Here is a 13816-nt window from a genome sequence, read left to right on the forward strand (position 1 = left end):
GATCTAAGTATGAATCATCTCAATCAGGTGAGTTTTTAAAGGTGTTTAAGATTGTCATCAGTGTGCTGTGAGATATGGCTATGGGGATGTAATGGGGTGTTGTAACGAGTTAGTGTCTCAGTCCCTCGCTGAGATGTTGGTGGATGTTTGCCAGCCTTAAAGACTCATCTCCAGGCCTTGAGGAGAATTCTGGGCAGAGCAAGCTCCCCATTTCATGCCAATATTGCTCTTGTCCCAAAGATGAATATATGACTCMAGTCTTGGAGGTCAGCAGGTATCCTGTGAACATCAAAGTTAAAAATTCACCATGACTTTGTATTTCCTTCCGGAAGTATGCAGGCATAGTTATTGCCACATTGGCTGATGATAACCTATCAGCTCAGTGTCTGCTTGCACGTACTTCAAATATCTGACGTAGTAGCGGTGCCTGGTTGGGAGTGTTCTTCTTTGGAATGCTGAAGACTTGAGGTTTTTGGACAGGCATTTAGCAGTGGTACATTTTTGTGGGATTGTAAAAGGTGTGTTGTGTAAACCACACCAGTGTGACTAAGGAGCTTTATTATAGTTGCTCTGTCATGGGAAATATTTGTGTGTTTGAAAATTTCAAGGAGACTGGGCAATAGAATGCTATAGAAGCTTGCCCTTCACAGGAAGAAAACAGTTTCAAGTTGATAGCATGATTTTATGGGGGAGTGTTGCTTTTTGTTGGGTTTTTTGTTGGTTTGGTTTGCTTTTTTTTTTGTAAAGAATAGATTTCTGTGTTTTAAAAAGAATTTGTTTTAATAGCTAGAGTTCTCAAATTTAATCAGAGCCTCCTGTGCTATAATGCACAGATACTTTTCTACCTTTTTTCTCCAGCTCAATGTAGAAAGCTGTACGTATGGGGCCATGTAGARAGGCCCCATATGTACCCCCTGTGGCAGGTGACGAGGCAGCTGAAGGCAGCCTTTTTCCCTGGTCCCATGGCAGACTCTCTGCATGGATTGCTGGTACTCCAGAAGCTGCACTGTGACCCATCTGCCCTGCAGAGCATTCCCCTGATTTAGAGGGATCTTTCCTAGAGCTCTAACTTGGTACTGCACTGCCTTTCTTGCTCACCTGCTGAKGGGCAGGTGCTCATATTTACAAAGCCTGTATTTAGTCCACAGTCTGAAACRCCAAATAACCTTTTCCTAATGAAAGAAAAATACCATCTTAATCCATCAAAACCTTTCTTATCATCGTTTATCCCTCGACAGCATATGAGAGGCAAGGGAATGCCTTCATAGTCTTCATGCACGTRTGAAAAGATATCCTGAGGTGCAACCATGTGCCTTTCAGTRCTGCTTCTCTGCCCAAGTTTCCATYACATCATTTTGAAGACTTGGATTTAATGCAGAGCCTCCTGGTTCTCCTTCCTGAGGAAATGGGGTATCACAAGGACTTTTGTCCATGTGCAGGTAAGGGGAGTTCAGTAGCACRGATAGAGTGAAGGAACAGCTGGGGATGTGAACATGAGTGTACAGGTGCTGCTCAGATGCCCACTCAACTGATGTATCCACCAAACCATTCCAGACCTTTGGTTTTAGGGTTGAAAGYTTTGGAAAGATGGGAGACAAATTCAGGCATTGGCTGAAAGTTAGCTGCCATTTATCCAAGCTCCCGTAAAAGAGGAGTTTTTACACTGATGCTGAAGGAGTTAATTTCCACACAGCTATAAAACTTGCAGTATTGCATTGATGTTCTTCTTTTAGAATAGCATTTAGCAGGTAATACCCACTTTYCTCTCTCTGGGAAGGAGATAAGAAGACATCCATACTGACTGCAGCCCTGCTAAGTGGTCAGCCAGGCTCAMAGTCTGTTTTCCATGGCAGGATTCACCAAAGAAGGGATCCTGAAATTATCCAAAGTAGTACTTTCATTCTRTCACACCTCTAAGGCTGTACAGGGTTTTCCTTCTCTCTAATAAAAACTTCCCAAAGGCTAGCTCACTTTAGACTTGCATGCCTTAGTGGTGAACAGAAACAAGAGGCATCCAAATGTCACCATTAAGTTTGAAACCTTAATATTTCAAGCATTTTGTTTTTTTCAAAACAGGTGCTTTGCAAAGGTAGCTGAAAAAAAAAAAAAGAAGTTCTGTAATAGAAAAAAAGTCTAGAACAGGCTAACAAACCAGTTTTAGTATAAATTTTTAGGTTTTACTTGTGCTACATAAAATGATRTATGTGGTAAGTGTGAAAGAATTGACAGTGCTACATGTTGTCTGGTTCATATTTTATAGCATTCACATTTTMGTTTCTAACAACTGCAATCCATAATTGAGACTGTAAAGCACCCAGTAGTGGCTTCTGTGGGTTTTGGCTCGGAAACATAAAATTTAACTCAGAGGAAAATGTCTGAGCTTTCAAAAAAGGCTGTTTTCACATAGTGGTAGAAAATGAAAGAAATTTCAGCCCAAACAAGAAATACAGACAGGATCAGGGGTTAGAATGCAAAAGTAATCAAGCTGATGTGCAAGACTGAACGGTCTGGAGCTTCCCTGAGCTGCACAGGCCTTGGCTTTACTCAAAGCCTTCAAACCCTTCGTTTGACACATTCAGAGCAAGTTGATAACACATTGAACGGCTCATGAGAGTGTGAGTTTGTTCTTGTAAATCTGTAGTTAGAATGAGCAGCTGGTAAATAAACACAGCCTATAGCCTCGGTGTTGTGCTAAATGTGAAAAGGGGAAGAGACTTAACAGACTGTTCTGTTTAAAAAGAAACATTTCCTTGTACTATAAACACAAACATTTTAAAACATCCTGGCTGGCACAGGGCTGCATGTTTTTGGCAGTGTGTGGACAAGGCTCTGGCAGAGGGATCTCCTCCCGGCACTGTCCCTCCCTCTCAGCGGGCTCCCTCCAGGACCAACCAGGACTAACACCACTGCCAGTAGCCAGGCACACACCATTCCCACATGTCACATTACCAGGCAAGCTGAGTGTGGTGGGCATCCCTCCTACCCCTCATTCCAAACTGAGTTCTGTTTGGCACCAGCAGCCTGTCCAGCCTGAGTGTGGTGAGACCCTGACTCCTCAGGCAGGGTGACAGGGCTCTGACATTGCAATTGCAAGCTCGATGGCTTGCTGAAAGCTGTCAGCATGACCCTTGCCCAGTCACCTCCAGAAGAGTGAGGGCAGCAGGAGCAGCCCCAAAGCCAGGCACATCATGCAGGGCTGTTTTGAACCACAGCCCGCTGTGGAGCATCAAACACACACAGGGGTCACCAGTGCCCAAACAGCTAYGTGGTGTCAGAGACCAGGCAGGGGAATGAGGACACCAGGACCTGCTTCAGCACACATCAGACAGGGCCCAGTGCTTGCTGGGAACATTGGGGGTGTCAAGCATCGAAAGGAATTTTAGGCAGATTAAAAAGGCTTTACAGCCCCTGGAAACTATGTAGAGGTGAAGGTCATAGCTTCATTTTGCTGYATAGGCAGGCCCTCCCTTAGCTACCGGGAAGAAACTCAGCAGCACTTTCTGTCCTGAGTGTATCATTCCTGTGACCAGAAATCAAACAGCACCACCGAGGAAGGATGAGATTTAATACTCACTTCATCTTTTGTGTTTGAATGAGTTTATTTATTTGAAAACATAGCGAAACTCTAGTTTTATTCCTGGTCAGGGGTTAAATCTAAATACATAAGTGAAAGAACAACTTCCTTCTTTGCCTCAGTCAGAAACATGCTCCCAAACTTATTTCTCAGCGTGTGCGCACAGGGCGGGTTTTGTATCCACAGGGGCAGCTCTGCTGGATCCTCAGGCTGTGTAAACAGCCCTGCCCCGTCCTGCCGCAGCACAGAGGATTCCTGTCCCTGTGTGMGACAGGGACATCGCGGGCCGTGCCGGGCCTGTCCCCAGCTGCTGCCGCTCTTTTCCAGGCAGTGCAGGGCTGCCCGTGGTGGCCGCGGAGGCTCTTTGGGAGGTCAAGAGGCCCGTTCCGAGCCGGGTCGCAGGGACCGGCCCTGTGCTCGGCGTGGAGTGGTTTGGGAGAGATCCCAAAGCACATCTTCCGCTTTTCTTCCCCTCTTGGCAGCAATCCCATCCGCCGGCTCCCGGCATCAGCTAAAAGTTCGCCGAGGGGGAAGGGACGGGGACCTCGAGCTGTGCCAGAAGGGCGAGGCTGCCACCCACATGTCGCACAGGCATAGAGAGGGGACAGGCCTTGGGAAGGGACGGGAAGGAGGCTTTCCTCAGGGCTGGGAGCCGCACCAGGGCGGATGGGGACGAGATGGGAGGCTGCCTGAGGCCCAAGATGTCCTCTGACAGTGACAGGCGATAGGCAGGGGTGGTGAGGAGAAGGCAGCAATTCCAGCACAGATGACAGCGAGGGAAGGTGCTGGGGGTTGGATAGGGAAGGCAGAGCCGGGGGGCAGGTGGATGCACGGCCCTGACGAGAAGGACTGGGACCGGGAATGCAATCCCCACCGGCAGGAGGGGGGACGTGGGCATGGTGACTAAACTTCTTGTAAAAGGGGGTGGAGAAAGGAAAGGGAGGGACAAGAAGCCAGGAAAAAAAAAAGCCCTGCATGTCAAGTCTGAGGAAATGGTGTGGGAACTGCAGCCAGGCGCCCTTTTTTTTTTATTTTTTTTCTTTCTCTTCTTCTTGTTCTCTCTTCTCCCCTCGTGTAGCTGAGAGGAAGGAAAGGAAGAAAGAGAAGTAGTCAGCTCAAATGTGCCTCGCTGCGCTGCCGGGGCRCGGGGGCTTGGCTGGAAGGATCTAGTTTCCCTTCGGTGGCAGGAAAAGGAGCCACGGGAGGAGGCAGAGACGGACACCCAGACATGCCCGTCCCGTCAGGCTGCTGGCTCCTTCTCCTGTGCCTCGCTGCCGCTGGCAAACAGGTAAGGCTGGGAGCGGGCGGAGGGGGGAGCCGGGAGTCGCATCCCTCCCGCAGGGTTGGTCTGCTCGTCCCGCTGCTCGGGGGGATCGGCGAGCTCGGAGCCCGCCGCATCCCGCGGATCCCGGCACTGCCGGAGCGGGGCTGAGCACAGCGGCTTCGCCTGCCTTACCCCCCGCTCTGGTTTGGCTTTTGGTTTTGTTTTTTATCCCAGCAACTCACAAGCTTCTCTCGCTTCTGTAAAATCAAAGTAGTCCAAACCCAAAGTTGCAAAGGAAGCCAGAGGATCTGCACGGAAAACAGCCTGCTTCTGCCCAGGGCAGGGTGTGAGAAACCAGAAAATATTTGCAGTGAGGTTGTTGAGGGATATAATTTGCATGTAGAGTAAAAATAAGGCAGACTCCACCCTACCGAAGAGATTTATTCGAGAGAGCGTGAGCACACTTGTCCCTCAGGCGTGGGACGCGGGGCTTTCGCAGCCCGGATTGAGCCTTCCAGCCGCCCCCGCCGGGATGGGTCCCCTCACGCAATGGCCATCGCGCCATCCCACGTGTGGCAGCCCCCGAGCGGCTCCGGGATATGGGACGGCCTTGTGACCCCGGGCCCACGAGTGGGAGGCTGAGGCTCGGAGCGGCCGCATAACTCGCTTGGAGGAGGCTGCTGTGCTGCTCACGACAGAGCCAGGAGCCCAACCCGGTGCCCGGTCAGCTGCCCCAAAGGGCAGCCCTTTCCTCTGGCGGGGGAAGATCGGAGCGAGGTTTGGCTCTGCGGTTGTTTGCAAACACAGCGTGCCCTGGTGCAGTTCTGTGCGATGCCAGGTGGCTGATGGTCAGTGTGTTACACTCGGGATCGTGGCCAGTCTTCCCCTGCTGTCGGAAAGACCATTTTCTACAGCCRGCTCTCGCTGAGCCTTTTGAATGGCGTGTATTGCGTTTCCTCCAGTGGTTTACATCTGCAGAACCTTGCTTTACTTTTCCAAATTRTACAGCATAAAAATTATCCCTCTCCCTTCTGGTTATCTAGACCCTTCTAGACTGGTGGGATTTACAAATCMCATGCTGCCCTTTATTTATACTTTATTTCCTCCTTTAATCAATGTATGGCATCCCCACTACCATTTGTATTTCTTTCATCTGAGCTTCTGGTATTTCTCTGTGTCTCATTATTCTTGTTAAGTTATGTAACTTTAAGTGCTTCCCTCAACATGGTGCTGTAACCAGGCCATGGCTGGGTTCCCTGAGAGCAAGGTGCAGCTTCAAGAAAAAAAAAAAAAAAAAGATAAAAAACCCAAACCAAAACAAAAAACCCTCTGCTGTCTTACAGCTTACAATTTAATGTCTGACCACACAATCCTGAGAGCCTTTCCTCTGGATCCCTGGTCCTAAATATGTTGCCTAAAACCACACAGGCCTTTTTTTCCYCTCTAAAACATACGTTTTGTTTTGTCCACCCTCACTCTCAGGCTTCTCTCAAATTGCTGCTTTCCAGGTGTCCTCCATATGTACATGCATGAGCCTGCAAATTTCAAAAYTGACTTTTACATCACAGCTTTCAGGTGGTTTGTCCTGCTCCTCGATATCCTCAGTGTCTCTCTTTTTTGCTGCCTTGGTGTTCAGGACTGATCAATGCAGCAGGAAGAGCAGACCTCAATGCTCTTCGTACCTTTACTTCAGGTCACTAACAGTTGCACGTCTGCTTCCTTCTGGAGCCATTTGGGTTTAGTACRGTTTTTCCCTTTGGACTATCCTCATTGTCTCAGCTTTTGACCAAACTTTGGAAATTCAGATTTCCATGGTATAGTTCACAGCATGTTTCAGGTACCCTGAAGTAGGAGCCAGAGTGCCTCGTTATTTCTCACCTCTTGATTCATAGCTTTTCACAGGACAGAAAACAAGGAACTTGTATTTATTTTGGGCTGATGTGTACAGTCTTTCCACTGCATCCAACACGTGCTTAATTCTGAGTCTGTAAGTGTTTGTGTAGGATGCAATTTTCCATAGCCATTGCTTTGGACAMGTAGCAGCACAAAATTATGGGAAGCTCCAGGAGAGTTGTAGTGTAAAGATAAGGATAAGCCATAATTTGCCAAAGAGCCCATTAATTCAGTATTCTGCCTTCAAGAGTGAGAAGAACCTACAAGTCAAGAATGTGAAAGCAAGACAAGCTTAGAGAGGTGCTGCTCTGGGTCAGCCTTTCAGTTTTTCCTTTGTTTGACTGGCTTGAACAGTGGTTTYTTATAAGAACAATGCTTTCTGATGGAACAAATGGCAGAATACCTGTGGGAGCACTGAGGTTTTTCTAATGCACTTGTGTTAGTTTAGACTTAATCATAGGGTGAAATAGTGCTTGAACAGTGATATTTGCAATATATTTCCTGCAAAGAATGAGAAACATTTGGAGATGTAAGTTATTGCGTACTCACTCAGAATGCTGCTGAGAATAGACATCATCATTGTCATCATTTTCACCAAAGAGGAAATGGGAATAGAGAATTCGTGACTTGCTCTAGGTCACACACCGAGCGTGGAGCAGAACTTCAGGGAGCAGAGCTGAGCTCTACTTGTCTTGTGCTTTAGCCACAAGATGATCTTTCCAAGTGTTTCGTTTTGGGCGCCTGTYGGAGGTGTTTTGCTCTCTGAGACATGACCTGCCCAGCTTCTTTGCACGGAATAGTCATATCCCTTTCCTTGCTTAACACCACTAAAGAGCATCAGTGTTATTGTCAAATGGGAGTCCAAGTCTCTGAAAATGTGCATGTGCAAGTGTGCAGTAAACCAGTTGCACCACAGACTCTTTTCCCCTTTTGTGGCATGCGATGGGCTCTTCCACTACTCTGTAGCATTGGCTTTATAGGGAAAGTTTCCTCCTGGCAAGCTTCTGGAATTCTTAGCAATATAGAAATGTTTTGGCTAAAATATATCTTTTTCTTTTAACTTCCTAAAGTATACAGTCTGTGTGATGAGAGTGGGGACAAAAGAGTGTGACAGTGACTATACGGTGTTACATCATGGGCTCTCCTGGTCCATTATTCCTGCTCCGATCAGAGCCAAAGGAATCATTCAGAAGAGCAAAACTTCTGCAGTATCTTATCTAAACACCTAGATTAATTCTGTCGTTTACAGCATGGGCTTCAAAACTGCTGTAATTCAATAGTTCACTTGTCAAAACTCCCTTTGCAGGAATGGTTCCTGTGAGGGACACTAGCAAGTCTTTAATTGTTTTGCAGTTTCCCCCAGAACCTGTGAAAAATCTTGCAGTACCTCATATAAACAGAACATAATTTATGTAAAACTACATCAACCCACAATTTAAAAAACCTGTCCCACTTCTGTTTTCATGTTAAGCATCATCTGCCTGATGTAATTTCTTCTTTCTCACTAACAGGACCAAAACAAACCTTTGCCACATTTCACAAGTCGGTGGAATTCAAAGGTTATCAGACATCTCGAGGGTTCTCACCAGTGTCATTTAGGGCACAGGGCATTCTTCACACTGTGCCAGAAGAAAAAAAAACCAAAAAAAACCAGGTCAAATTAACTGCGTTCCCTAAGGATCTTTTTTTTTTTTTCTATTGCCCATTACTGTTTATTTTGCTCAAGCTCAGAAAAGTGGGATTTAATTTGACAGCTGGGCAAGAACCAATACAGATGATAAAAGGGATGTATATGTAACTACAGCATAGAAAATCATGGAAACCTCAGAGTGGTGCCCTGTAACATTTATACCTTAACACTACTTAGTGGAATCATATTTGAGTCACTTTGCAATGTTTATCCATCTGTCCCTTGAAGTTAAAGTGGTGAAACGCTCTCCTGTAGTAGGTACATACATAGATGCAAGGAAAAGGTAACGCTTGCTGCAAGGCTGTCCTCCTGGCTCTCCCTGCCCACTTCCTCTCTGTACAAMCAGGTCTCCAGGAAGTCTTTGTGGTGACCAGGTCCAGGAGGGTTTCTGCCACCACATGCTGTGACCACAGAATCCAGATCTCCCTCCATCCTATGCCCTGTGCTGCCAGGGACTGCACAGGCTGCTGGGCACTTGGAGGAGGTGGTGGCTTTGTGAGCTGCTTGAGCTTACACAGGGAACAGTGGGGACAGGAGGGAAATGGAGATGGCTGGTTCATCAGCTGCAGCTGTGCTCCTTGCATGGACTGTCCCCTTCCTTTCCATGGAAATGCAACTTGTCASGCGGTACTGGCTTCCGCTGCAGACACACACCCCTGTTTTTAAGGATGCCTTGGTTGGTGTTGCTTGCACGGAGAAGCAGCTGCTCTAAGAATGGCTCATTATTTGCTGAGGGAAAATGCAAAGGCAAATGTTTGTGTGTTATAAATGCAAGATAAAAATTAAGTGATGTTTAACCAGGTTGCACTCTGGACTTGAGTAGGCCTTGGTCTGTGCGACACAATAGCCTGCCTGCAAGAACTTGCCCCTTTTTATGACTTACTCGTCTTTGAAAATGGTCCAAAGTTCATGTAGGAGAAGAAAAGCTCCACACGCAGCCATGTCTGGAAGTCACAAGGTGGGAGTTGGGCTCTGCCGGCTGCGCTGGCACTCAGGGCAGCCTGCTGTTGTGTCTGCCCCGAGAGAGCACGACTTGGTGTGATGCTTCAGCACTGGGGAAATGCAAGTTTCCTGACTTTTCCTTGTCTGTGTGTCACCGCMGTGTGCTGTCACCTTTGTCATGGGGTGCCTGGAGGGCTCAGCACTGCACAGGAGGAGCAATGCTGATGTCACCTTGGCACTCCAGGACATCCTGGTTTGTGTTGCATACCTGTGTAGCCAGCTAAGCTGCTTTGTGCAGGACTTCCCATGGTTACCTCTTTTGTTAGCCTTTTCAGGGTGTGAGTTCTGTGGGCATGGCTTTCTGTGGTGTTTGTGCAGTGCCCARGATGTCACGGCTGCAAACGAAGCCAATGAGTCGTTAATCACCTCGGGATAGCGCCCCATCCATTTCCCCCCGAAGTCACAGGGAGGTCTGCCCGCGCAGGTCCGGCAAGGGAGTGCATAGGGCTGCATCATCCAGCCCTCACCCTTGTTCTTTGGATCCTCTTCTGCCCAGGACCCCGGCAGCATCCCCACAGCAAGGCTCATTCCCCACACGGCTTTGGCAGATGTGTTTGTGGTGCCTCCCCACAACCTTCCCAAAGGAGTGGCTGGAGCAGGGGCTGTGGCAGGGGATGGCAGCATGACGGGCAGATGGAGAGCTGAGACCCAGAGCTGCCTCTTGGCCTCTGCAGAACCCTCTGGCTGCCCTGCCCCCTTAAAATCTAGATAAAAGAGACCAGAAAAAGCTGTGTTTTGGTAAAAGAGCAAAGCCGRCCGGTTTAATCCACCCTTCAAGAGCCAATTAGCCAAGGAAGGGGAAAAAAAAAATGAGGTCATTCACCCTCACCACTTTTGTGGCTACTCCARAAGAAAAAAAAGTATATAGGGTCTGTTCAAGAATGACAAAGAACAACATTTGTGACTGCAGATGGATGCAGAATATATTTAGTCAGTGGTCAAAGTGGAGGGAAAAGAAAAAAAATCTTGCATGGAAATAAAAATACTGTGAAGTTTTGTTAGGCCAACCATTAATCTGGAATGSAGAAATACAGATAGGGAAAAATGTGCAACTATGTTTATATGAAGGCCTAGAATTGCTTATGTAGCATACAAGGAAATCTATTTTGAGTGCATTATTTTGCTACAGCAAAGAGTTTTGCCTTATGAGCAAGGTGTTCTTCAGTAACTTTGCATTGTTAGGTAGCAAAGACGAGATGGCTCCTTGAATGTGATCTCACAGGAAAAAAAACTCTCCCCCTGCAATACCACATGTTGTAAAACAGGCTGCTTATGGAAAGGAGCCAGAGCCTCTTCAAATCAGGGAGGAATATTTCTGCTGACGTTGCTTATGGTCACTGGCAGAGCTGGTTCCTCACGATGACACCTAAAAAGTGAATTGATCAATTCTCATCCCRGTCCTGAGCCCTTTAATAAAGGCAGCAGTGCCTTCATGATGGAGAAGGTGCAGATGCATTCATGCAACCCTCACTCTAACACTGCAGCAGAAWGGTCTGTGGATGTTGCATGCAGCCCTCTGGACAGTCATCACCCCAAGCAAGGGCTTTAGCCTSACCACCACCCTTCATATTTCTGCCTGCAGGGTGCTTAGCATTTGTTCCATGGACAGTGCTATAATCCAGGAGAAGGAAGCCAAAGCAGAGCATCAGGTAGGGAATGCAAGCTTCCCCTCTTCTGCAGGCTTTCTCATTCTGCCCAGCATCTCATCTGGGACTGTGGGATCTTGCTTCACGCCATAAGAGATTAGTACGTTCTGTTCCACTCTGGTGTGCTGGAAGGAAAGGGTACATAAATATACAGCTTTTAAKCATAGAAAGTCCCCACTGGGTTCCTAATTTGACATCCAGCCCAAGAAATGTCATGGTCATTTCTTCATTAAGACTCGACTTCAGCTGATGAAGCATGGAAAAATGATCTGCTGAGCTAAAATGCAAGAGGAGCGTGCTCCCCCTAAATCATTGTGTATTTTTAATTTTTTTTCATTAAGCGTTAATGGGTGTAGAGTTACTCATGATGAGTCATTGAGACTGTACCTGGAGTGGTAAGGCTGCTAAACTTTCCTTTGGAGCACTACTCTTGCACCTGTTTATTCTAGAAGAGATTTGCCTGTGCAGGCCTTATCTTAARCACACCTAAATATTAGCTTTAATAATGTCCTTATTCTGCAGTCTTTCATTCTTCCTGCTGTGGACTGTTCGTCTTGCTGTCAAGCCTTTTTGTTAAATATTTTGGCTTGGTTAGCTTTTGGGTTCTTACTCTCTGATTCATCCTCAGTATTCTGAGTATTCTACCTAGTAGCTGTTAGGTTTTGAATTGCTGTGGCTCTGGGGGCACGTAGGTTAAAGCGTGAGGTTTTGCACCAAARTGCAGGCAGTGAACAGGCGCTACTGACTGCCCAGGCAGTGAAAATGTTAAGTGTGCCACGCTGTCTGTGGTGTGGAGGTGACTTTGCCTCCAAATGACAAATGTTGTGCACGTGATGGCAAGTCCTCGGCCCGCAGAAGCGGGCTGGCTGATTCACAGCTTCAGTCAGTCACCGTTTCAGCCCTGCCATGTCCCACCTCTGTCATCTCCCTTCTGATCTATCTGATATACCTGAGGTTCCCGTCTGCCGGTCCCCASCCCGCCGTGAGAGCCGTCGCTGCGGCACTTCTCCTTTGCGTAGCTGCCGGCCAGAAATAGYTCTGGTGGGTTTGAGATTGAGGAATGCTCCTTCCCGCTGGTGGAGCAACACCAGTTGCTCAGGTGTTTACTTTTGGCTGCATGCTGAAACAGAGGGATGAGGGGAATAGCCAGGACCGTGCTTTTGCCACCATTTGCCCACGTCCTGGCCACACGTTACGGTTTTCTCTTCACCTCTTCATTATCGGTTTTATCCCTCACGCTCTTTCTGGCCTCTTCAGGCATTCAGGGTTTCAAGGACCTATTTTTAAAAGTGAAATAATATTTAGTTTTAGCTGTTGCCATTTCCCGGCTGTATTTTACCACGTGGTGGCAGTTCTATGATGTGGTTTACTGGTCACTGGAAAGTTGACATCACCAAAAGCATTTCATTCACAATCTAAGATTTTTGTGATGAATTACAGGCCTGCAAGTGAATAACTGGAATTGCAAAGCTGTGACTTGGGTGCTGCTTTGATTGAATTTTTATCAAAAGTGAAGACTGTCCATGAAGGAACTGTTGCATGCACCGTGATTAAGTCTCTAACACAGGACTCCTCTTTTCCCTTGTACTCCCACATCTGTAGAATTTTCCAGAGTTGTTACTGTTACGTGCCTCAACAGTGTGCCTGGGAGCACCAGCCACAGAGCAGCTCCCATCGAGAACCAGGTTCTATTTTTACTCTTCAATAATTTTTGAGGCAAGCCTCTGAAACTGGCAGTGGGCTGAAGAAATCTGGGGTCTGGTTAGCAGTACTGCTGACCCAAATCAGGTAGGAAGCTCTAAGGYTGGGGGCACAGTCGGTACCTGTGAGAGGAGAGGCAGTGGTTCATATTTGAAGAAGCAGCAGCAGCAGACAATAGCAGAGGCTGTATTAACTGTGCTCACCGGGCTTCTTCAGTTCAGCAAATGTTGCCCAAAGCAATGTTGTTGACAAAGGCAAATGAAGCCCCAAATCCATCGATTTTTGAGTCCTATAGCAGGCAAGTCTAAGGACCTCAAAAGCAAGTGGTTTGAATAAACCTAGGCTCCAAAGTATGAAGAGCAATTGCTGAGTGCAAGGCAGGACAGACCATAGWTGTCTTTCCCATAGGTACTTGGATGCTGTAATAATAAATGGAGAAAAAAATGTGCTTTGCTTGGTGAAATGATGAGAGATGACTTGGATGCTCTCCAAAAACAACTACACTGACCACAAAGGTGTCATCTTAAAAGATATTACCACTTGACATGTCTCTTTACATCTCAATTTTTGCAAAACTAAGATAATCACTAATGAGCAATCCTCTTTGAGGCCTCAGGTTCTTATTCAAAAGTGTCATGGGAAAAAGACTGTGGAAACCCCCAACCTTGTTCTTCCAGATTTTTTTCTGTTGAAGGAAAGAGGCCCATGCAACTCTATCTTTTCTGAAATGTGAAGAGGGAGAAGAGTAATTTTAGCATCCATGACACACAGCTTCTGCTGCCCTCGGATTGCTCAATGGCACAAAGAATAAATATTTCCTTAAGCCTGAGGACAGGACTCTGAATGCTGCTGATTCCCCCCTTCAGAAGTACCTGAAGTGTGTGTGGTTTTTTAAGGTCTGAGTAACACAGGAGCTTTGTAGCACTGCCATCGATGTTCTCCAACCCTAAAAGCACAAGCACACTCCTGCTTAGTGTCCTTTTCTACAAATAAGCAAGAAAAATCCTAAACCTGAAAGCRAAAAGGCTGTCTGAAGCTCCACACCA

At 47.0% G+C, this 13816-nt stretch overlaps 1 protein-coding gene across 2 annotated transcripts in view; it reads left to right on the top strand.

Annotated features, from left to right (window-relative positions):
• Positions 1 to 4544: 4544 nt before the first annotated feature.
• The window catches only part of TNFRSF11A (TNF receptor superfamily member 11a), a 30867-nt gene continuing 21595 nt past the window's right edge, over positions 4545 to 13816 (top strand). For both annotated transcript variants that reach the window (XM_057373128.1, XM_057373129.1), the window contains exon 1: positions 4545 to 4862. In XM_057373128.1, coding sequence (XP_057229111.1) covers positions 4803 to 4862 — 60 coding nt within the window. In that variant the 5' untranslated portion in view covers positions 4545 to 4802. The remainder of the gene's footprint in view (positions 4863 to 13816) is intronic.

Source organism: Malurus melanocephalus, unplaced genomic scaffold (genome assembly GCF_030028575.1).
Source record: "Malurus melanocephalus ecotype Western Australia unplaced genomic scaffold, MMel_1.1 scaffold_187, whole genome shotgun sequence".
In the NCBI taxonomy this organism is placed as follows: Eukaryota; Metazoa; Chordata; class Aves; order Passeriformes; family Maluridae; genus Malurus; species Malurus melanocephalus.